Source organism: Garra rufa, chromosome 11 (assembly GCF_049309525.1).
Source record: "Garra rufa chromosome 11, GarRuf1.0, whole genome shotgun sequence".
NCBI lineage: Eukaryota > Metazoa > Chordata > Actinopteri > Cypriniformes > Cyprinidae > Garra > Garra rufa.
Window position 1 is genome coordinate 9,955,618 of NC_133371.1, and position 25,786 is coordinate 9,981,403.

Here is a 25,786-nt window from a genome sequence, read left to right on the forward strand (position 1 = left end):
GAGCTAGCTTGTTGATTTGGGGGTGCTGATGGGGTAATGGCGAACGGGATGTTTACTGTTTTCTTCCTTCGGAACGTGACTCACCATGAGCTGTTTCATAGCGGCGTGATCCTCATTTTCTCGTGCCGCGTTGTGGTCTTTGTGCACAATTTCCACTCGAATGTCGTTCTTGGCTGACACCACACCTTTGAGGTCTGAGAGGAAAGTGACAAGTGTTACTCCAGTCGTGTCATGAAATGTAATGTACTGATGTGAAGTAGTAAAAAATGCAATCTACTTCATGCCACTTCACATTGCTTTAATCCATATAAACCAATGCTGCCTTCAAGTCATGTTGAAATTAGCATTTTTATGAGATCAGCCCACATGCACGAGTCTCAGCTTTTCTGTCAGTAACAATATATAACAATTTATACATTTATGATTTTTAAGAATTTGCCTATGATAACCCTGCGGTATCATATTTGATACATACATTTCTAAGGCTTCTAAATTATTAACATGATCAAAGCTTAAAACTTGTGTTGTACACAACTTGCTAAATGTCTTCTGTGATCTGTAAATTCTGTAAATATTAGGTAAACATGAGTAATATAAGTAAGTCTAAGAATAACTTTTAAAATGAACACTTACTGGGCTGAAGCAACTTATGTTTACGAGATTGTCTATGCATTTCCCTGGTGAAAAAAAAAAACAGGTAAAACCAGCCTAGGCTGTTTGGCTGGTTTTAGCTGGTCAACCAGCCTGGTTTTAGCTGGTCAGCAGGCTGGTTTTAGAGGGGTTTTGGCCACTTTCCCAGCCTGGCGAGGCTGGTCTTAGCTGGTCAGGCTGGGAAACCACCAGCTAAAACCAGTCTGACCAGCCTGGCCAGGCTGGGAGACCAGCTAAAACCAGCTACTTCCAGTTTAAACCAGCTACGACCAGCCAACCAGCCTAGGCTGGTTTTAGCAGGTTTTTTTTCAGCAGGGTTTTGTCCAATTTTTTTTTTAAAGAAGTGTAATGTTGAAATGTGTGCATCAAATATGATTCATCAGGCTTCTGAGGAATGTTCATTTGTTTGTTTCTCAATCATGATTGTATTGCATTGTGTTGTTTTTCCTTCACAATAAAAACTACATCAAACATTTAAATATCATCTTACTATTACTGAGAGATATAGAGTTGCGACCGATATTTATATGCATTCTATGCAAGTAATCTGTTATACTGTTATGAATATCTCATTAAATTAACATTACAAGCTATCATATTTGTATCTTTTTGACCACATAATTATCAGCATATTTTTTCTCACTTTGGGCATCTGAGTAAAACTCTCACTATATCATAATATGTGAACCATAAAAGCCTCATGCATCAAATATGATACTATAAGGTTGCCATTTTCTAAGGTTTCCCTTTTATTCTATGTGGCAACACAGAATATATTACATTCTAATTAATTACAACATCCACAACTTTGAGTAGGAACTTCCCAGAAGGACTTGAAGGCAGCATAACAACACAGCACTAAGATAAGAGGAACCCTAGAGGAGCCACTAGATACATCAGAATCACACAGCTCATGTTGACGCATTGAAGAACAATGTTTACAATTAATTGGTGACGGTCAGGTAACAGGTCTTACTTTCTGTCTTAATTTTGCTTGCAAGTTCTCTCTGCTGAGCACAGATGGAGGTGGGTAGTGTAGGCATAACCAGGTGAGCGTCTTCTGTGGCATACAACAACAACATGCTCAACCCAATGCCACCAACAATCGGAAACTGCAAGCTCATTGTTCGCTGTCTGATGCTAACCTGTACATAGATGAGCTGTTTTCTCTTTTGATCATGAGAGAGGATGGTTGCGGTAAAAGGAAAACAAATAAGAAAACACAGAGATAAGGGTGGACGGCATGACAAAAGCTTTATATCACAGTTGCATTAGTGTTTTTTAAGCACACATACAAACAAATCATTTTACTGCCTTTTACTGCCTTTCTTACATTAAATAATGATAATAATAATAATAAAAACAAAAATTAAAGAATAAATAGGTAATGTTTTAAGAATAAGAATAATGTTAAATTATGAGATGAATGTAGTAATATTAACTCTGATGTTTTAGGCATTTGAGAAATACCAGCAAGGACATATTTGGAAAAAATAAAACGTACACTGGCTACATTGGAAAGACAAGCACCCAAGCGAAAGATAGTGACTACAATGGAAAACAACTATTTTTCTACTATAGGGTTTTTAAACAACATGTTTCAGCAACAACATAGAATCTTTGCCAGATAATGCATTTGTCGTCTACACCATCATGCCGCCCAACCCTACACAAACACTCAACGAAAAGGAAGATATAGAAATAAAAGCTTGGTTTCTGTGAAGTGACATGAACACCCTAACACCCTGCTCTTTGTCTGACTGAGGAGCACTTAACGTTTTGTGGTGATGGACATGCACGAACACAATTGGCTGAGAGGTACATACTTCTCTGAGAGCGTGTACAGCAGAATGCGCCGATGGTTCCCATGAGGACGATGAAAGCAACGAAAGCGCCAACTGCCACGCCGATGATCACAGCAACAGGGAGGGATTCTGTCAGAAAACAAAACAGAGCCTTCTACAATAACACAGCATGGGAAGGACGGGTAAATCCAGCAAATAAGAGCTCAAACACAGACACCACCATTCACTCCTGAACAGATTTCCAGACTTGCACTAGCATGGAACAAATGAGAGTGTTAAATGCTGTGTCAAAGAGATATTCACACCTTCAAGACCTCTGTTTAGAAGAACGTACACAGGCAATTAACACCACCATCACCTTCTGGCGAAAACTCAGGTACCTTCATTTTACATGAAAATCAAGTGTAACAATTTACATCTATGCCAATTATGGCACACATTTAGCACATGACACTCACATAACATGTCTTGCGTGTGCATAAACTGAACCTTGCATCGGTTGTTATAATTCACCTCGATCATTTATGGACTCTGATAGAACGTGGGTGTAATGTGGACACCAACAATCTCTTGAGTGTTTTGAGGAACTGTGGCTTAAGGTTAATTAGAGCCAACTCATCTGGTTTATTTGTGCTCTTGTTGGTATATTTAAACCGAAAGATTGAGCCCAGATTTTACGGCCAAATGATAATGAGTGGCTGACTCAGACAATAAGCTGTACCTACACAAAGTTAATTACTGGCTCCCAGTACAAACTAAGCATTACGACCTCTGCGTGGTCACAGTTTATGCCTATTTTATGTCTGAATTACTGTGTGCAGTTCTTATAAATGCAGAAATACATATTGTTTTAATTAAAAGAATAGATTACTCAAAAATATTTGTCACACAAAGATATTTATCACATGGCTTTACAAGACTTCTGAAGAGTATAGGGTAACCACACATTGTCTTTTTCCCGGACAGGATTCCTAAATTGGCTAAAATGCCCAGGTTTAGGTTTTGTGTTCCTGTTTGTCAAACTACTTTTCAGTCATTACCTTCATTTTAGGCAATTTAGAAATCCCAGCCAGAAAAAAAAGATTACGTATAATCACCCAAGAAGAGTTGTATTTACACTTCAGTCCCCATTCATTGTAATTTCATGGAAAAGAATGGCCAGCACATTATGTAAAACTTCTAATCATTATGGTTTGCAATGAGTAAAAATCATTTTTTGGTAAACAAATCTATTAAAGAAGCATTAAAGTCAGTCAAAACAGGACTATAATGTATTGCATGTCAACAAATCCAAACTATGAAAGCACTAAGTAGACACATTATAAGAAGTTCACTAGAGAGAAATAAATTACTGTAACAAGATTGCAAATTAAATAGTGCTAACTGTTGTTAATAGATTTATATGATTTATTGACGGTGTAGTTAAATGTGCAATTAGTATTGCTGTTGCTCTGAAATAATCATTTGGCTAGAGATGAATGATATTTGTAATCTAAAATTGGTATAAATACATTAAAATACATGAATATGATTTAGATGTGATTTGCTAATCTTGTGTAAAGTGATTCATAATGTATAAAGTGATAAATGAAAAGTAATGAAGATTTTTTTTTTTTTTTTTTTTTCCGGTTTAAGATTCTGCTGTATTCCAGTGCTTTGAAAAACCATGGTTGTGAAAAACTCACAGGCATGTTTTAAAGAAAAGAAGATGATTCTTTCAAGTGAACCTGAGGAATTGGTTCAACAAACCACACTGAGCAATTAAATTCAAAGTCAACAACTTGTTGATTCAATGATTAGCCAAGAACCGTGATATCGTCAGAACCTAAATGTGTGTGCAACTCATGGTACGAAAAGTTACTAATGCAGAATCTTATTATTGATTATTGTAAATGAAAATATTTTTTAGATCTTGATCTATCAGTTATTTTTTATTTAAATCTGGTACAAATACATCTGATCCAGATGTGATTTACTATTTGAGAATTAGAAAGTAATGGAGATTTTTTTTATTATCTTAAGAATCTAGTCTATTCCAGTGTTTTTAGAAACCATGGTTATAAAACACTACATCACATGTACATGTACATGTTTTATAGAAAAGAAGGTGAAACCTGGCGAACCTTGGCTCCCACCTTGTTCCTTGAGGCGAATGATCTCTGTATCGGAGCCAAAGCTGTTCCAGGCGGTGCAGTTGTAGATGGTCTGGAAGTCAGCAGGTACGATGTTGCTCATGGTGAGGGTGGACAGCACTCCGTCCTCTGTGCTTACTGTCTCTACTGTATAGCGACCTGATGTCCCTGACTCCAGGACGGTTTCCTTCCAGGACCAGGCCTGAGGAACAAAATAAACTTAGTGTAACACTTCCCAAAAAAATTGGCTTTTCAAAATGCACATGCAAATTTGTCTGATCCATGACACGATCGCAGGCAGCAGCACAAAGTTGATTCTGTCCTTACTGATCTAATTTTTGATGTTTTTAAATGTTGTATATTTAAGTAGCAAACGAGATTCGCTAAAATTGTTGAATATATTTTGAGACAAAGGTCTTCCTAATGATTTTTCGCTTTGTTTACGATAATTAAAGCAACATGTTTTAAATAACGAAAGAATATGTAAACATGTTTTATTTGGGGCAAAAAACACCCTTGCTGTTGGGGTTAAAAGGCACATGATAATTAACATGATAATTAATAGATGGCTGTTATTTCCATTTATTGACATGACATGGTTAGATTCAGATGGTAAGTATTATATATTATTTTGGGTGTCCATCTTAGAAATAATCACCATGTTTAGAATGAAAACATCATATTTAAAACATGATATTAATCACATTATATAATAAAATACAATTTGTTGTTACTACTGTAAATCTATATTAAATTATTTTGGGATCTCCTTCAATACTTTGAGAATCTTTACTTTGATAAAATAATGATTAAAAAAAAGGGTTACCACCAGACAGGTTTAACCAGCAAAACCCCCTTTCCAGCTTTATAACCAGCTATTTTTGCTGGTGAATAGCATGTTTCCACCATCTGGACCAACACTAACCAACATAAACTATCTTAAACCAGCATGCTTGGGCAAGCTGGTCTTTTCAGAGGGAAAGAGAGACTTGTGTTTGTTTTCACCTGCTTTATGGGCGTTATTACACTTCTAAAGTTATTACTGGTTGTTCCGGACCACAGGAGCAGTCTTTCCCATTCAACTGACATTTAGAAATAACATGGCAATAAAAGCGAAAGCCACACGGGTAAACATTGCACAGATTACCTATGCACTTCCATGCACATAGCCACATACACATACACGCACAGTGTGAGTAATGAATCAAAAATTGGCCCGGAGAGGAGACAGTTCATCTAAGAGTGGTAAATCCTAATTGGATCTGTGGTAACAGGGCATAAGCATGCATTAAATGAGAAATTAGGGCTGTAAGCCTGCCATATCTAATACCCGTTCACTCATATAGAGGAAACAAATGATTTGAGATGCAATTTCATTTATTAAACAGATCATAACTCATGAGTGCGTTATGCATTATTGGACTGTGTTTACTGAGTCTAATGGAGTCACACAAGCCATGTGACAACAGCAAGCACCCACTCAACAGCTGCAATCCTGTCTGAGCTGAGTCACTGCAAGGAGAGAGCTGAGTAACTCACAATGCGGTCTGGTGGTGGCGTGCTGCGGATGAAACATTTGATCTGTCCCTTTTCTCCGTGTGGAGCCTGATGGGTCTGTGTACTGGAGATGGTCGGAGGTCCTGAGGAGAGAAAAGACGCACATAGTCACTCGTCACATATTCAAAACTGTGAGCTAACTCTGTGTGTTCCCTGTTTGCCAGAGAGTCATAGGAATCTCTTCAAACTAGAGAAGATCAAATGTGGCTTTCTTAAAACAGACATTTTGCCCTGTATTTTAGGTTAAATCAGTTTGTTTACTAATAAATTATGGCAACATTCTATTAATCTAATGATTTGTATCACACACACACACACACACACACACACACACACACACACACACACACACACACACACACACACACACACACACACACACACACACACACACACATAAATATATATTCTGTATTGTCTTGAAATTCCTGAAGCACAAGATAGTACTTAGTTACAAGCCCAAGATAGTGCAAGTTGCATTGAATGGAATTGGCCTTCTAAAAACATTGTTTGTTTATTTTCAGACATCTGCTGTTGAGTATTTAATTCATTCAATAAATTATACAAATTTGCATATATGCATTTGGCAGACTTTTGCTGTGCACAGCAAACATGAATTTAATATTCTCATAGCGTTATCACTCTAGATTACTTGCGGTATGTTTTTCGTGTTACTCGTGAGAATAAAACATTTTATAATGCTTTCCTCCATTTTCCTTCATAGATCTGATAAATGCCAAAGCTCAGTGCCCTTAACACACACTAAATCCACATGTCACACAAGTCCACAAGTGGTATTTGAGAGTTTGTTTATGCAACATTGATGTACTAAAAAATTTTGTGTACAGATCGTCACCTTAGAATTATAAGGTTCTGTCTGCGTTCTAAGTGGTTTTGAGATATTGAGCTTTAAAGATTTTGCATTTCATATAACAAAAACAATATGGGGAACATGGCGCTGTTGCAATGGAACGTTCTATTGACTTTCACTTCTTGTCAGTATAAGTTCTTTGCTGTAACGGAGCAGTCTGGTGACATGACAAAGAACGCTGATCCTGATTGGTCCTCTTGTTTGCATTCAAAGTGCTGATTGGCTCACAGATAGAACCTTATAGAACCAAGTTAGAGTTCGACTCTGTAGATAGAACCTTTTTGTTTTCTTAATAAAACGTCCTAAAATGTACACAACTTAAAGAAAAAAAAAACATTACATAATGTAAATAAGTTGTCACACAATAAGAATATGTGAATAACTCCATTTTGACAAAAATGTCAGATAGAACCTTATAATTCCAAGGTGACGAGATCACAGTGTTGGTAAAAGAATACCCGTTTGCACGGATCACAAAAACAACTACAATTAAATCACAATTTTCACAAATTTGCGTTTTTGTAGTTTACACAGGACGATAATGGTATTGTCTTTAAAAACTTGTAATTTGAAACCTGTTTTCAAAAGTCTGCATTTTCAGCTCCCCAGAATGCCATTGCTGTGTAAATTAACAGACAGAATGCATAAAAATATGTAAATTTTTTGTTAAAAATGGCGCTGCGTAAACACACTATGAGGCTAAATATTCATAATGTTCAGGATCGTACATGCTCCAAAATCACAAACATTGTGAAGAAAACTTTCTAGTGCTAATTTAATTAATTAGTAATATGTTGGTAGTGAAACATAAATCATTGCAAACTGTATTGGTGCTGATATCAATACAGTTGAGGTCAAAAGTTTACACCCCCCAGAATCTTCAAAATGTGATTTATTTTAATTATTTCAATATGAGGGATCATACAAAATGCATGTTATTGTAAAAAAAAAAAAAAAAAAAAAAAAAAATACTGATGAGAAAATAAGTTCAAAAGTTTATTCTACTTATTCTACTGTGTTGTTACCTGAATGATTTTTTTTTAAAGTAATAGTTGTTTATGAGTCCCTTGTTTGTCCTGAACAGTTAAACTGCCTGCTGTTCTTCAGCAAAATCCTTCAGGTCCCACAGATTCTTTGGTTTTTCAGCATATTTGTGTATTTGAACCCTTTCCAACAACGACTGTATGATTTTGAGATCCATCTTTTCACACTGAGGACAACTGAGGGACTCATATGCAACTATTACAGAAGGTTCAAACGCTCACTGATGCTTTAGAAGGAAAAGCGATGCATTAAGAGCCAGGGGGTGAAAACTTTTTAACAGAATGGAGATGAGTACATTTTTCTTATTTTGCCTAATTATCACTTTTTTATTATTTAGTACTGCCCTTCAGAGGCTACAGAAGATTTTTGGTCTTGGTTGTGGAAGATGCAGCAGACTACAGCAATCTGGTATGTTCTTCTGTGTTTGCTTCACTCCAGGCATATAAAATGGCTTTTTAAAATGTTTAAAGTGCACTTGACTATACTACGAGTCTGGATGTTAGCCAGCTATAACTACATATGTATAGCTAAATATTTCAACTTCATTCACTAGAAAATGTACACAAACATCACTTTCGGGGCACAGAAAGTCAGTTGTGTCAGTTAAGTAGCTTTGACATTTGTGAATCCGGTGCATTGTATAATGACCTTCATTTGCATATTTGGACTGTTGTTATGTGAGTAAGAAGCAGAGTTTTTGCGTAACCGTTAAAATTCTGCCCCGGAGAACTGCAGAAGCACGTACCGAGGCTGACATACACATTACCAGTTCCAAGATCGACAAATCCTGCTGTCCCACGCTTCGAGAGTGGTGTAAAACCTTAACCAAGGAGGCTAAAGATCTCATCTGTAGGATCTGCCAATCAAGTGCGCAGTACTAAAGCTTTGCAGTGGCATGTTAGAAATTTGGCTTTAAAAGGAAAGAGCAGTATTGTATTCGCTTTGAATGGGCAGACTCTTAAAAGAGTCTCCTGTGGGCTGGTCTATTTAAGAGTTGTGTTAAGGGTGAGGGAGTGAGGGTCTGGTCTTCATTTTCAATCTTGAAAAGAACTGATTTATGGCAGGCCTCATGTCTCCAGAGGAGATAAGACTCGGCGTGCCAACTGCAAGTCTATTTCTATAGGCTGCAATCGTAAGAGTGCCAATGGCGGAAAAATGTTATTTTGAAAAGATAAGGACCCCCAGAGCGTCTCTTCATGTTCACTTTAAACCGTGGAGCCTTGAACTTTGACTTTTGCTATGCCTCACCCTAGTTTTACGCAATTGCACAAAACAAGAAAGGCGCGGATGTAAAGGGTAAACAACGTTTCTGTAGGATAGACTTCCCTGCTTAATGGGTTACCAACCCCAACCCTGCCAAAAACCACACTTAGATACACACACACACACCAATTCAACCCAACCCATCAATCATGCATCTGCCAATCACATGCGGCGGTGTCTCTCGACTGATTCGTAATTGCAGTTTATTAACTGGCTCTTATTAGAATAAATTAGCATCTAGATGAGCATGAGGCAGATGGAGTGCTGTAGTGAGGGGAATATCAGGCTTGTGGAGAGGAAAGTTAGACGCCAGTGCTGTAGCGATACCTTGCAGCTAATGCACGTGTGCTGTGTGCACGTTACCCTATGACTACGAAATCGTAATCCACGCGATAGAGTGTGATAAAGACTGGAGTGTGTGTGGTTGCAGGCGCAAGGTAAATACATTCAGCTCATTCCCCGCTGGTGGAGGTAAGGCCAGCGCTTGGTGGCTCAGAAGAATCAGCGCATGGATCAGGCTGTAAATGAGGAATATAATTAGATAGCTTATCACTTATCCTCAGAATGCTGGGTTTAAGGAACTCCATGGGGAGTGGGAAGGCTGGAGGCTGGGTGAGAGAGAGAGGGAAAGAGAGATACAGATAGACTACACATGATTGCAGGGCATAGGTTTGTGACAGTAGGGGGCGTACAAGAGTCATGATGAATGGATCAGCATGGGGTGATCATGTAAACTGGCGTCACCCCGTAGAATCCTATCCCGAAATTAATGGGTCAAGATAGGTTTTACAGGTACTTTATTCAGTGTCTGATTAGAAAAAAATAATCACATTATAGCATACCTACTCTTAATCATTAATCATGAAAATATAATTCAAACATAAATCAAATCAACAAAAACCCAATAGGATTTTTCCATTGGCTTTATTGGGTTTACAATTTTTACTTGCTTAGTTCATTGTGATAATCTTTACAAATTAATGCAACATTTATGCATTTTTGAAGCTAATCAAAAGTAATATTTTATGTCCCTGACAGACTTTGTAGACCCATTTAGCCATGTGTTATCAGCCTCTTTTTCAAGATAACCCAAAGCATTTTTAAAAGCAGGTATTACTGATGTATTTTAATAGCGCAAAATAAAACATGAAAATCATGCTTGGAGTAACCACAGACATTGTTTCAGACATTTAACCAACAACCTGTTAAAAAAATAATAATTCAGAAGTGCTAAAATGCTATCTTATTTTCAACACTGTATTACTAAAGCTAAAATGGAGAAATGTAACATTTGCCTTTCTTTTTGTTTCCAAATGGCCTGCAGTTAAGCCTACTAGTTTAGCATATAACAGTTGGAAACTCATGTTGCAATAATGTATTGCAAATACCAAATACACAACAGGCAATGCATCACCACAAAAATGATTCAAGCTAATACAAACAAATCCAAGCAAAAGCTAAATATATAATAACCCTGCTGGAGAGAAAAAAAAGGTTTCCACTACAAATACTATTACAAACATTACATTACATCATTTACATTTACATTTATTCAGTTAGCAGACGCTTTTATCCAAAGCGACTTACAATTGGGAATACAACAAGTGATTCATCCTAAGGAGACAGATCGACATAGGAAGTGCTCAAAAATACCATATGTCAGGCGTTGTTAGATGAGTATGGGCTGGAAAGGGAAGATCAGGAAAGAGAGGAGAATAATTTTTTTTTTTTTTTATTATTGAGTCAGATAGTGTCGAAAAAGATGGGTTTTCAGCAGTCGCTTGAAGACAGTAATGGAGTCTGCGTTTCGGATGGGGGTGGGAAGATCATTCCACCAGGCAGGGACATTGAAGGAGAATGTTTTGGAAAGTGATTTCGTGCCTCTCTGTGGTGGTACAATAAGGCGTCTTTCACTAGAGGATCTCAGACTTCTGGAGGGAGTGTAGATGCGTAGTAGTGAATGGAGGTAGGCCGGTGATGAGCCGGTGGCTGTCCTATAGGCCAGCATCAGTGTCTTGAATTTGATGCGTGCTGTAACCGGTAGCCAGTGCAGGGATATGAAGAGAGGTGTGACATGGGCCTTCTTGGGCTCATTGAAGACGAGCCGTGCTGCTGCATTCTGAATCATTTGTAGAGGCCTGATTGTACATGCTGGAAGACCAGCTAAAAGAGCATTGCAGTAGTCCAGCCTGGAAATGACCAGGGCCTGGACGAGGAGTTGTGCAGCATGCTCTGTTAGGAAGGGCCTGATCTTTCTGATGTTGTGCAATGCAAACCTGCAGGATCGAGCAGTTTTAGCTATGTGGTCTTTAAAAGTCAATTGGTCATCAAAGATTACACCAAGATTTCTGGCTGAAGTCGATGGGGTAATTGTTGATGAACCTAACTGGATGGAGAAGTCATGTTGTAAAGTTGGAGTGGCGGGAAAGACAAGGAGCTCAGTTTTAGCTAGATTGAGCTGAAGATGGTGTTCCTTCATCCATGCAGAGATATCCGCCAGGCAGCCAGAGATCCTTGCAGCTACTGATGGATCATCTGGTTTGAAAGAAAGATAGAGCTGTGTGTCATCAGCATAGCAATGGTAGGAGAAGCCATGTGCCTGTATGATGGGGCCCAGAGATGTGGTATATATGGAGAAGAGGAGGGGTCCAAGAACTGATCCCTGAGGAACCCCAGTGACCAGTTGATGAGTTTTGGAAACCTCCCCTCCCCAGGCCACTCTGAAAGACCTGCCAGAGAGATAGGATTTGAACCAGCGAAGTGAAGTCCCTGTGATGCCCAACGATGAGAGGGTAGACAGAAGGATCTGGTGATTTACCGTGTCAAATGCTGCAGATAGGTCCAGCAAGATGAGTACTGATGATTTGGAATCAGCTTTTACAAATCATAACAAACCAGTTGGTTTACTAACTGTAAATCAATAAAACCATTATTTCATGTTTTCCAGTATTGCCAAGTTTTACTTTTTCCTGCAGAACTGGGATACTTGTAAACTATTTTGTGGTTTAAATTTTTTACATATTATAGAAAGTGCAATGTATTGAAATAAGACTGTGCATGTATTGAGATATTTCACATTCTACCAATAACAAAACTGTGCTAGATTAAGTGTTTTGTGAGGGAGGGGGTAGAAATATCTTAAGATTTGATATTAGGATACGGTCAATGGGCTTATTTGGGGCTATTTTTGTTTGGCTTATGGGCTGGTTTTGTTAAAAAGACCTGGCAATTAAGTTGTGTGTTTTGGGCCATACTCCATTAGGGTTTAGTGGTTTCAACATGTCACCAATAGAAGGCAACAAATTACCAGTACCCACAAGGACCATTACAGTTTCCATTAAAAACAAGGCCTTTCTCTGCTACCTAGAAGTTATTTTCTTTTTCCCCCCTCATGTTTGTGCTAAGTATAAATGTACTGAGGCAATGATATTAAAAGACCTAATTCAGTATAAACCTTATTGATGATACAGGCAAGAATATGAATGCAATGCACTAAATTGCACATTAAGCTTTTGTCCATAGAAAACTATTATAAAGAAAAACTTAATTTAGTTTCATAATTCTAGGCTTTTCTTTCTTGCATATAGTATGCATCATTAATATGGTGCGTACTGAATATAGCACTTGATCTTAATATCACTCTTTCAGTACATTAGGGCACATTAGGAGTTTTCACATTAAACGTTTTAGAATGTCCTTCTGATTTTGCTGATTAAAATACTGCAGTAGGTGATGTAAATGGATTGCAAGTTCTCAAAATGTGCCGTTTGTTCCCATATCTTTGTTTTTGTTCTCTTGAAATGTGATTTAAACATTCATGGCTTGTAACAGATAGAAAATCAGCAGCCCTGTGGGCTGTTCTATGGATGTTTTGGCCTTCCAGGTCCCCATGCCAGTGCTGAATAAGATGAGGCACTGCCTTTAGCAATTACTTGATTGGCTGTTTTTACTGAAAATTAGGACTTTCATTCTTATAGCTGACATATTAAGTGTTGTCATATTTTCTACAGGTTCTTACACTTTCTCTATACTTTATATTCAGACGCCGTGAGCAACGTAATCCGATCTAATGCACCCTCTTTTATTAATACATTTACAATTTATGAAGAAAATTCAGCTCATGACAAAAAAGTTTACACCATTGCACTGTGTGATTAAGCTTTACTCTGCAAAATACGGGTTTTAGCATACTTACATTATTAACCTTGCGTTAAGCACCACAAATTTCTCTCTGCACCACTGTCACCATTTATTTCACTAGCTTTCATTTGCCAAATCATTAATCTGTGGCGATTTCTCTCTTCTCCTCTATATCTGCAAGTTGGCATGGAAGTGGAATACTAATTTTCTTAGGGTATGAATGTCTGGAGAAAAAAATCAATACAAGGACAGACAGTAAAATGGACCCAATTAAAATTTTCCATTCATTCTTTCATTCATTCATTCATTCATTCATTCATTCATTCATTCATTCATTCATTCATTCATTCATTCATTCATTCATTCATTCATTTTAGATTTTAAGTGTGTAAACACACTTGTGGACACAAATGCACTTAGACAAGCATATTTTTCTTAGTGTGTTGAAATATGGTGCACTCATGCACACAAATCAAAAGTAGCAACCTTCCACTGAGACACATATGTCCCATTTCTACACTGGGTTAATGTACTTTTTCCCGGAGACATAATGTAGGTCTTTCTAACATACATACATGAACGCTTTCATGCACAAATATGTTCCATTAACCCAACAATAAGTTCACATGCCATTGAAAATGACACATGTAAACAATGTGATTGAGAAACATCATCCCATCAGTTATCATACTTTCAAATTGCAGCTAACCATGCTAAAAGAGTGCACGAGCCAATGTGCCGTGAGAGGTGATTCGCAGATTGTAGAGTGTGAGATTTGAGCCCGGTTTGTTTCGCCTCATTTCCACTGCCATATATTTCCATTACAGGAGTAAAGGACTGAACCCAGTTCCACGAATAGCGCATGCTCATGCGCATGGACTCCTTCTACCTGCACACTTACCTTGGGCACACTACGCCCTACTTCCCTGAACTCTCAGCAGTACCTAGAAACAACTTCCTCATTCCTTTCAACCACATTTTTGTTATAGCATAAAATGTTCCCCAAGGCAATTCACCTCTACTCCATTGTGTCTTCATCCCTACTGCAAAGTGCAAAATTTCAACCATCCATCTATTAAGGAGCTTTCAAACTGACAGTGATTTGTAGCAATGAGCAACCGAACGTCATTCATTGTCAATAGGAGTTGGTGACATGATATGAGTAAGTCAGTGAAGCCAAGATGGAGGAAAAGTTAATTCTATTGTGAGTAATCTTACTGTGCTATATGATTTGTATCCACTTACATACATCAATATAATATTTAAAAAATAAATGTATGAGTGAATTTGATTCATTCCTCTAATAGCAATGCTGACTTTTCACTTTGCAGAACGGCATTCAACAAAACAAACAAATTCAACCCACAAGCCAAATCGTATCCACTAGCAACAACACAAATAAATGAACATACGGACACATTCAGATATTAAATCCCATTAAGGCTCAAAATACACATGGAGAAATGAGATCCCTATCTGAGGAACTAGGGAACAAAAAGCAGAAAGCAATGTGTATCCATTAGCGTGTTTTCTGCAAACGGTGTCCCCTGCTAGCTATTTGATTATAATTAAATTACATTGGGCCTGAGAGAACGCTGGGACTCTCTTGTCTATATTCTGAGTCTCAGTTGGAGCTCTAGGTTCTAGTGACATGCAACTGGGAGGAAACAGATATTGACAAATTCCAATTGCGTGCATTTAATTGTTAGCATAAATTAGTTTTTATGTGACTCAGTGAGGATCAAGCGAACATAGGTGAATTATCATTTAGTTTTTTAGCTCTGTTTCTCTTCTTGCTTTCTCTCTTTTTCTCTTACTGATCAAGCCTTTGAAACACAAAGCTCTGGTCATCAGTCATTCTTCACGTCAATTTCAGTCGCTCGTCAGGAGCGCACGTTGATGAGCGAGATGTGAAATGATCGGCTTCATCTCCCAAATGCACTAGAACTTGAAACAATCAGCCCCGTGCTACAAGAGAGCCTGCGCCACATGTTGCCACATCAAAGGCTACGCTAGGTGCTTGAATCTAACACGCAGCACTCTTGTGTTCACTTCCAGAAATGAGTTAGAACACAGCTTGCCGTCCTCATGCGGCTTTTAGAAGAAAAGGGCTCACTTATTGAAAAGAATCAAAAGAGTCTTACTCTTTGATACCAAAAAGACAGATCCAGGTCAAGCAGGTTTAAAATGATACAATATTAATAAACAAGGTTAATTGGCAATTAAAAAAAAAAAACAAAGGCAATTAAGATAAATAAACCTTAGATAACAGACTGTCAGTGAACCCATTTATGTATGTATGTATGTATATATATTTATACAACAGTTCTGGTTCTCGAATCTTTTCCAGGCACACAGTATTCTAGTGATAACTCCAACCTTTCCAAGTTTGTATCACTTCCCTTGGAGTATTTCTCACAGTGAGTGTCATGGCAGATGCCCAAAACTGTATAAATAAAACTGTTTTTGTGACACGGAATGTAGTTTTAAGACTTTTTTAGGTGAGAATGTGCTTTTTTAGACTTTAAATATGCAGTTTTTTAATAAAGGTAATGTTTATTTGAAAATTTGCTTCAATGTTTTTAGAGATGTGAGCTTCAGGGCATCAGCGGCTGTTCAGCAATAATGAACCCATTGAGAGCAGTCTTACCTCAGCCAGTTCTTCTGGAATTTGCCACTGGTTCTGGTCTATGGTTATGGTTAAACATGAAATATAATTTGTTTTGGGTAAATCTAACAGGCAGTCTTTGATCTCATTCATCTATTATTTATTCCAGATCAAATAGTTTGGCTAAGGGCCAAAATCTCATCACATTATATTTTACGAAAATTTCATGCTGTATATCAGAACACTGCCTTTGTACTTCTGACTGAATTGACTAGCAACCTTTTAATGGCTGTTGTTTATTAAATATTATTATTAAATAATAGTAATAGTAATAATAGTAATGTGTGTGACGATTTGTGTGTTCGGGATGGTGATTTTAGTTACATTAGAACAATGTAACAAGGAAGTTATTTTTACTTTCAACAACTGTTTGTAAGACACAGTCAACAAATGCACTGATCAGCGCTTTCATCAGAAAACATCCTTAACAGATGAAATGATAGTACAACAAAGATATTGCTCTTCTCAGCAGACATTCACAACTGATTAGTTTGACATACTAATTAATGTTTTATGCTGAATATGAGATTGAGCCTAAGAATGAATGCTGTATCAGACAGAGGTAATCACACTTGCTCCGTCCATCTCTCTCATAATACTCGACTCTACATAATATAGTTATCTTGTAATACAGTAATACAGTAAGATTTCAATGAAGCAACTCAACATTCCCTTCGTTACTAGTTCTAAAGTGACATTTTCAAATTAGTAACAGAGGCTTGGGCTCATCTGTTTAAACTATCATAATGAGATTTAAATCTATGGCGGAAGAAAGTAGTTCCACACAAAAGAGTTTTTAAAGACACTCCATTGTCTATCCATTGTGTTTTAAAGACACTCAACATTTGGGGTGTGAATTTTCAAGTTCACTTATTTTTGCTATATTTATAGGTTTCTTCAAATACTTTTCATAATAAGAGCCCTGTACACATACATTATATGTACATTATATTGTATACATTATATTGTTAAAACATTCTTCATAAGGTTTTCTTCTTATTTGTTCTTTTTATACAGTCGTGGCCAAAAGTTTTGAGAATGACACAAATATTAGTTTTCACATAGTTTGCTGCTCAACTGCTTTTAGATCTTTGTTTCAGTTGTTTCTGTGATGTACTGAAATATAATTACAAGCACTTCATACGTTTCAAAGGCTTTTATCGACAATTACATGACATATATGTAAAGAGTCAGTATTTACAGTGTTGGCCCTTCTTTTTCAGGACCTCTGCAATTCGACTGGGCATGCTCTCAACCAACTTCTGGGCCAAATCCAGACTAATAGCAACCCATTCTTTCATAATCACTTTTTGGAGTTTGTCAGAATTAGTGGGTTTTTGTTTGTCCACCCGCCTCTTGAGGATTGACCACAAGTTTTAAGATCTGGGGAGTTTCCAGGCCATGGACCCAAAATGTCAACGTTTTGGTCCCGAGCCACTTAGTTATCACTTTTGTCTTATGGCACGGTGCTCCATTGTGCTGGAAAATGCATTGTTCTTCACCAAACTGTTGTTGGATTGTTGGAAGAAGTTGCTGTTGGAGGGTGTTTTGGTACCATTCTTTATTCATGGCTGTGTTTTTGGGCAAAATTGTGAGTGAGCCCACTCCCTTGGATGAGAAGCAACCCCACACATGAATGGTCTCAGGATGCTTTACTGTTGGTATGACACAGGACTGATGGTAGCGCTCACCTTTTCTTCTCCGGACAAGTCTTTTTCCAGATGCCCCAAACAATCGGAAAGAGGCTTCATTGGAGAATATGACTTTGCCCCAGTCCTCAGCAGTCCATTCACCTTACTTTTTGCAGAAGATCAATCTGTCCCTGGTGTTTTTTTTTTGGAGATAAGTGGCTTCTTTGCTGCCCTTCTTGACACCAGGCCATCTTCCAAAAGTCTTGGCCTCACTGTGCGTGCAGATGCGCTCACACCTGCCTGCTGCCATTCCTGAGCAAGCTCTGCACTGGTGGCACTCCGATCCCGCAGCTGAATCCTCTTTAGAAGACGATCCTGGCGCTTGCTGGACTTTCTTGGACGCCCTGAAGCCTTCTTAACAATGCAGTGGAAAGTTTTTTTGTCGGGATTAAGTTAATTTTCATGGCAAAGAAGGACTATGCAATTCATCTGATCACTCTTCATAACATTCTGGAGTATATGCAAGTATATGCTATCAGTATATGCTATTATAAAAACTTAAGCAGCAACTTTTCCAATTTCCAATATTTATGTAATTCTCAAAACTTTTGGCCATTTACAGATGGTAAAAGAGTGGCAGAGCCTTTCGACAACTTGCCTGTGGGTTTAAAGGGATTAACAGTGAAAGACATAATGATACAGTGTTGGATCTTTTCATAAAGCTCCAGAAATTTTTCTACAATCAAAAACAAAAAAAAAAACAAAAAAAAACAAAAAAAAACATGCAACAAGACTATATTTTTTTTGCGATTCCAGACAATCCGGAACTCTCTAAGAGTCAAAATGAATGCAAAGCAGAGGTACCCTTTACTGTCCTCATAAAGAACATAATGTACTTGATGAAAGTGGACGTCATCTATAATTTCTGTAATTCCTGAGTTCTCTGTCGTCCTCGAATGAATGTCTGACTTTGCATATTAATACTATCAGTCATAACAGTTCTTTATTGATTTTCTTTCATTTCCCAACACCAAACTGCATTAGTGAATCTAAACTTGCAGAGGAATCATTCAATGCAAACACAATTGTCACTTTGGCTGAACTTCTCTTATTTTCCACTCATGTCAAAGCCGTGGCCCATGGCAAATAGCTTCGGAGAGAAAGGAGCTTTTAAAAGACGTGTTGGATTTTGCGAATGAAAGCTGTCGTGTGGCTAATGCATGCCGCCTGAATATCAAGCGGCTGTAATGAAGTCATTTATCTGAGAGTAGCCAGTCTCCCGCTATTCTCCTGTGTTCATTAGCCTGTCACAGCCTAAGAAACAGCTCCTCGTGCAATTCTTACTGAATATAATCAGCATTAGCCCAGAGAAACAGCAGACCAGAGAGTAAACATCAACAATATGAATGCCAAAATAGGTCTAATTCTGACAACTAGAATTTTGATTGCTTGCACCTTTTTTTTTTTCTTCATTTATCTATGTTCCAAATGGGGACATTTGCAACTGTCAAACACACCTCTTAAACTCTTTAGTCATGCACCTTGTAGAAAAGCATTCAACGTACCATTAACTGTAAGAGAGACTTCCTTCTCAGCCGCTCCAACACGAGGCACCACTGCACGGCACACATACTTCCCAGCATCCTCTTGTCTGACAGATTTTAGCGTCAGGATGTTTTCATTGCTTAGCACCTGTAGACGAAGGTCAAAGATCAAAACATTAAAAAAGGAGGCAAAGGGAGCTGGCCAGAGTCTAAACCAATCAAGACTCATGGGTACGCAGCTAAGCTAGGAAAAGGGCCTTCTTCTCAATTATTAAAATCCAATTTGGGTCAGATGAGGAGGTCAGTGTGAACATGGGAGATGGTAGGTGACAGTCAACCAGGAGAAAAATGAGACTGGTTGTTTTCAGTGGGGCAGAATTTCCGCCATTTCTGTGCCAGAATTCAGACATACCCCAAACTGAGCCACTATCTGTCTGTGAGTAATAGAATTGCAGGGAATCTGAAAAAAAAAAAAAAAAAAAAAACCTGATGTTTGCCATCGGAGCACAGCACTGAATGTAAATACTATGTGCCACCCTATCCTTGAAATAAGAATATGTCTTTTTAGAAATGTTCTGATTCTGTTCTGAGCTGTTCAGAAATAGAAGGCAATGTATTAAGTATTAATAGATCAAAGGTTTTATACAAAGAATATTATATTAAAAAGCAAAAATCAAATGAAATTTATTTTTTTTCCATGTTTGATTGATCTCTTCTTTACAAAGATAAGAAGTCTGAACATCAATGCGCTATTATTGTAGCTAGAATGAAAAATGGGATGGTTGGTGTATGAAAACCATGCATTTACTCCAAAGATTAAACTTAGAGCAGGGTTAAAAAGCAATGACCAATACAATGTCTAGCAACTTACCACCCCAGAGCCCCTTTTCATCCATACAATAGTTAAAGAGGGATTTCCAGTCCAGGCACAGTTAAAGACAGCATCTGATCCTAGGTCAACCTGTAAAGACTGGGGCTCTGCAGCCATCCGAGGTCCAACTGGAGAAAACAGACCAGGTTATAAAATCTATTCAGAGAGGTCACATTTTAAACTATTCTTGTCAGTTTTTTTTTTAATATGAGACTGATGGAAGCTTAAAATAATATGTCTCTCCCCTGATATTTGTGTGATATCTTCAAAAATCGTGAACCAAAGCTGTCCAATCCTGCTCAAGATGGATCATGTCCCTGCAGAGTTTTGCTCCAACTATCATTTAACACACCTGAACCAGCTAATTAAGATCTTTAGGATTTCCAGAAATTTGCAGGTGTTTTGAAGCAGGATGTAGCTCTGCAGGAATATTGTCCTCCAGGAAGGTTTGGACAACTCTCATATGAACAATCAAAAAGAACTCACAATAGACATCCACGTTTCGACTGATGTTGGTGCTCCCAAGTGGGTTGGTGACCTCACAGGAAACTGGCTCTGTGAAGAACGAGTGGTCCACTACTACTTCATAAGTGTCTCCAGACACTTCCTTTATAACGCTTCCTCCTTTGGCCCACCTACAAACAGTAGATAAAGATGATTAAAGTTAATCTAATCTAATCTAAGTTGTGAAGCCCACTCTAAGCAGTTAAAGAAGATTAGGTACCAAACAATTATTAGCAGTAAAGCCAGTTTAATGATAAAACACACAAAAGTAAATTTCATGATTTTATCTATTTTATATGACATCAACATATTCAGGATATTCAAAAAAGTTCTCTCAACAGGTTGTCCCATGGGGCAGTAACCTCAAATGGACAGCTGTGTTATAAAAGGTTCATAGCAGTACCTTAGGGTAAAACATTACTAAAATAAGGCACTAATATGTACGTTTTAGAGTTAGATAAGATATAAAGTTGTCCTTTTTAAGAGTACTACCTCAGTGACAAGCTGTTATACATCTAAAGGTACAATTTGTGCACATTTTTCTGACAGTTGTAGGTAGTTAGGAAGTGGTAAGTGTTCTTTGATCATAAACTTTATTCGGGAGTGTCCAATTCTGCTTCTGTAGATCCACTATCCTGCAGAGCTTAGCTCCAATTCTACCTAAAACACACCTGAACCAGGTAATTAGGGTCTCAGGATGACTCATGCAAGTGTGCTAGGGCATATTAGAGCTGAAATTTGCATGAAAGTGGTCCTCCAAGATCATCTTTTTCCTTGTTGGTTCTGGAACTTCCTGTAAACTTGTCAGATGTTGTATATGTAGTTGAGGGTTAAGGGTGAACCAGGTAAAGGATGTTTATCAGAATGTTGTTCTATGACCAGCAATCAATGTTTATCTTTGAATATGTCCAACTTCAGTTTCACTGATTCAAGTCACAACACTGAACTTCCGCTAGACTTATAAATTCAAAGCCTTGCTATCAGTCTGAGATCTAGTTTTCACCTCAAGCGGGTCACAGTGGTGCTCTCTAAGATAATGTGATACATATCCTTAAGCTCATTTGTAAAAGTGGTATCGGATCCACACGTCGAGAAATACATTAACCCTTTTTAAGTCTAACTTTTTTCAGTAATGGAACAGAAAGCCATCATTATGAGTCCCTGCCAGACGTATGCTATCACAGGAAAGTGGAACCCAATTTAGAGGTTACCATGGCAATAAGAGGAAGACCTGGTGTCTAATCCATCTGCTTCTATCATAGTCATCAATGAGGCATGATAGCTGCCTGTCTGTAGGTGGTTAGAGACGAAAGAAAGAAAGGCAGACGTCTTCTATGGGAGCCAGTGTCCCTGAGACCGCTTTGTTTGAGGAAATTACAACACTGTTATATGACAAATCAGTGAAGTGAGATCTCTCTGCTTGCTTCAGCATGTTTCTTGCCTGGATATCAAGTTAACAACACTGAATGGAGCCAGACTGGTAAAAACAGATTCGGAATTGACAAATAGACTCCAGTTCCTCTCCACATGACCAAATAAAACAAACCCTATACTGCACCAAACACATCAGATGTTAATAAATTGTCAGCACTTCCCACAAGGAACCATTCATTTCTGTAAGACAAAGCCATCGTCTAACAAAGACTTTTTTCTCCCATACTGACAAAGTAATGCATCTCTTTGTCACTCGCTTGGTCTACTTTGTGCTTCTCTGTTGGCATCTATGACGGGACACATCTGTCCAAGCCAAAGCCAATGGAGAATGGGTGTCACAGTCTGACACTAGGGTAAACATTTCAATAAACGAATATATTCAATGCCAGTTAACTCCTCGCTGTCAAGAAGCATCGCTTACAAAGCTTTTGCACTCAAAGCAGCCGGCACTGGTAAAACGCTGCCAAAACTTCACTATTCACCTGCTCTGTGGGAGTGAGTGCACAATTCATTACCTCTGCAACTAACTCATACCATCTGTGGGCCCCGATAGAGTGTCATTTAAATGATAACAGTCTCCCTCTTGACTAAATTAAAATAAGGAGGGAGAGCAGTTGTAATTGGCCTAGCTAGTGTGCTTGAGAAGCATGGTTTCATGTTGTTAACATAAGCAGCGTAGAACACAGTCTGCTAAATCTGCACAGGCACACCTGTGCTTCCAAAAATATTTAAATCAGGGCAGACGTCTGCGTGTGTTGCCTCCATCCTCGACATAATTGCTCTGAGGGAAGTGAATGTGTGGCACTGTGAAACTTTATATTTATGGGCAATTACAGCAGCAGTCGCCTGCTATATGTCTACCGGAGTTTGCTTTTCTCATGATAACATAAATTACACATACAGCTTTTGAAGCAGCAGCTTTGTAATCAGATCAGAAGATTGACTACGCCATAATTTTATCCAGCTTTAAATAGCCTGTTTATTACAAGAGCCTAGGAGGATGATTATCTTGTTCTTTTAAGTAACTAGCTTATATTTGTGCGTTGGCTGTGTGCGTCTTTTATTATAAACTTGTATTCATACATTTTCTGTTATGATCAATCTGAGCTGTGGTCCCTTATGACAAGCAGCACATCTTTCCAATTAATTTGAATCCCATTTCCTCAAGTCAATATAAGGGAAAGTAACTACTATGACACAATATTTATAGAGCTCCACCCTCACAAGTCTCTTAATTCTTCCTCAGGCTTTACCAGAGCTTTGCCAGTGTAATGCTAACAGTTTACAGTCAGGCTTGTGTATGGAATGTTTTTAACTGCCTGGGATAGTTTACCCAAATATGAACATTCTGTCATTAATTACTCACCCTCATGTTGCTCCAAACCCCAAAGATGTTTGTTCATCTTTGGAACACAAATGAAGATATTTTTGATGAAATCCGAGAACTTTCTGACCCTGCATAGACATTAATGCAACTGAAACATTCTAGGCCTAAAAAGGTAGTAGGGACATTGTTAAAATAGTCTACGTGACATCAGTGGTTCAACCGTAATGTTATAAAGCTACAAGAATATGTTTTGTGTGCAAAGAAAACAAAAATAATGACTTTATTTAACAATTTCTTTTATGCTGTTTCACTATTTTAACTATGTCCTTACTACCTTTCTGGGCCTTGAACATGTCATTTGCATTGTTGTCCATGCAGGGTCAGAAAGCTTTATCAAAAATATCTTTATTTGTGTTCCAAAGATGAACGAAAGTCTTAGAATAACATAAGGGTCAGTAATTAATGGCAGAATTTATATTTTTGGTGAACTATCCCTTTAATGATTAATTTAACCAACAAACAAACAAATTCCAATTTTATAATTGAAAGCTTCAAGTAAAATGTCTATGTTTTTGTGAATCTCAGGCTAAGCATTTTATGCATATAAACGACATACAAGTTTCAAGAGAAATGACATTAAACACTTATTAATTATGATATTACATAAAGATGTACTTAATTTAAAACCTCAATACTAACTAACTGCATTTCATATAAATTGTCACAGCAATACATTTTGTGTTAAATGCAATTACTGTAAGTGTTGCAAAAACATCACATTCAGTTTATATTTATGTGATAAGTGCTCTTTTAAGAGTATACTAACATGTACTTTTTGAAAAATAGCTTGACCCAGTGCGACTTCTAAAGCTAGTTTTTGTAATATGTTTTCAAATATGTCTTTGAATCACTTGGGAGCTTTTTCTGAAACTACTTATATATCCAATTAATTGTGATTAATTAAATTCACTGAGCATAAAACATAGTATTTCATTTTTTTTTTTCTTTTTTTATTAACTGACAGCTCTACTTATAATTCCAACTAGTATTCTGTCAACAAAAAACTATGGCAATACAGAGCAAAGCAGGACTGCATGTTGGTTTTAAGCCCATGGGGTGGCAGACTGAGGTTTGGCCGGCAGAAAAGACCCAAATGGTGGGTTAGCTTTGCCAGAGCTGAAGGATTCAACGCTGCACATCCAAAGAGCCAAAACATCCGTGAGCACAGTAGCTCCACTGGGCTTCAGCCAGGGTCTTCTAAACAGAACAAACATGACCCCCCAATGGAAACCCGGCAGAGTGTCTGTGTAAACTTTTGTAAACTTTTGGACTGCTTTATTATTCTGGAGTAGAAGGGTACAGTATCAGGAGGAATTGAATGTTTGGCTTTTCTGTAAGGCAATGTTCAGGCAAAGCTTTGTGTTTAGCCATGTTTTTTTTTTCTCTCCAATAAAAATAACAACAACATAACACTGATTTTTGTACGCTTTATTTTTATTTTATTTATTTATTTTTTTGGATTGGTAGGAGGGACAAAAAAAGAGTATTTTAAAATACTTTGAAGGAATATACTTATGTGTGAACTAAATGTAAGGTGTTATGGCACTTATTTGCATGCAATTAGCAATTAAATGGAAATATATTATAGTTTAAATTTGTATTAAATGTAATTAGTTAATAGTGCTAACTGCAAATTGCCAAAACAAATTTATTTGTTGCCGGTATTTTTAAAAAGGTCCTGTTTACACATCTCTGAAGGGTAATTTACCATTAATTTACCAGTAAAGACGGTATGTCTGAAAAGGGATTTTAAATGCACTTAAGTGACATTTATTTCATTAATATTATATATGATACCTGCAAGTACAAGTGAAAATATAATACTTTTTTCACAAGGGTATGATAGTCACATGTGGTCAGCAGCAACAAAAACTGGCTTTTGATAGATTTATCATTTCAGTTTTTGCCCCGGTGAAGATTACATTTTAATATTCATCTGGATGTCATGGGACATGTGCCAGGGATGATGTCTTCTCCCGGTCTGGGATGATGCCACACACACTTCCTAGGTTACATTAAAGCTGCTGTTCACTCCATTATGATAGCATCACAACATGGACTTATATTGGCCAATCTAGCAGCCAGCAGGACAGATGCCCGGAGTTTAATTTTCTGTTTTGAGATATCGGCTACATCTGTTGCTGTTGGTTAGTTTTCCATGTGCTGTTCCCTGGTTGATGAATCATGTCTGGCTGCTTCTCAGAGTCGCTGGGGAACGTGGTCATGGAAGACAAACAACGGAAGCGCCCGTATCTGAGTGTGCACATCAAACGCTTGATGAGCG

At 37.7% G+C, this 25,786-nt stretch overlaps 1 protein-coding gene across 1 annotated transcript in view; it reads right to left on the minus strand.

The window, feature by feature from the left end:
- kirrel3b (kirre like nephrin family adhesion molecule 3b) overlaps nt 1–25,786 on the minus strand; it is a 265,115-nt gene that overhangs the window by 9,063 nt on the left and 230,266 nt on the right. Inside the window, exons 8-16 of the mRNA XM_073851114.1 lie at nt 20,664–20,812; nt 20,178–20,305; nt 19,328–19,454; nt 6,128–6,228; nt 4,580–4,790; nt 2,478–2,585; nt 1,797–1,820; nt 1,628–1,711; nt 85–194 (exon numbers count right to left, since the gene is read on the minus strand). Coding sequence (XP_073707215.1) covers nt 85–194; nt 1,628–1,711; nt 1,797–1,820; nt 2,478–2,585; nt 4,580–4,790; nt 6,128–6,228; nt 19,328–19,454; nt 20,178–20,305; nt 20,664–20,812 — 1,042 coding nt within the window. The remainder of the gene's footprint in view (nt 1–84; nt 195–1,627; nt 1,712–1,796; nt 1,821–2,477; nt 2,586–4,579; nt 4,791–6,127; nt 6,229–19,327; nt 19,455–20,177; nt 20,306–20,663; nt 20,813–25,786) is intronic.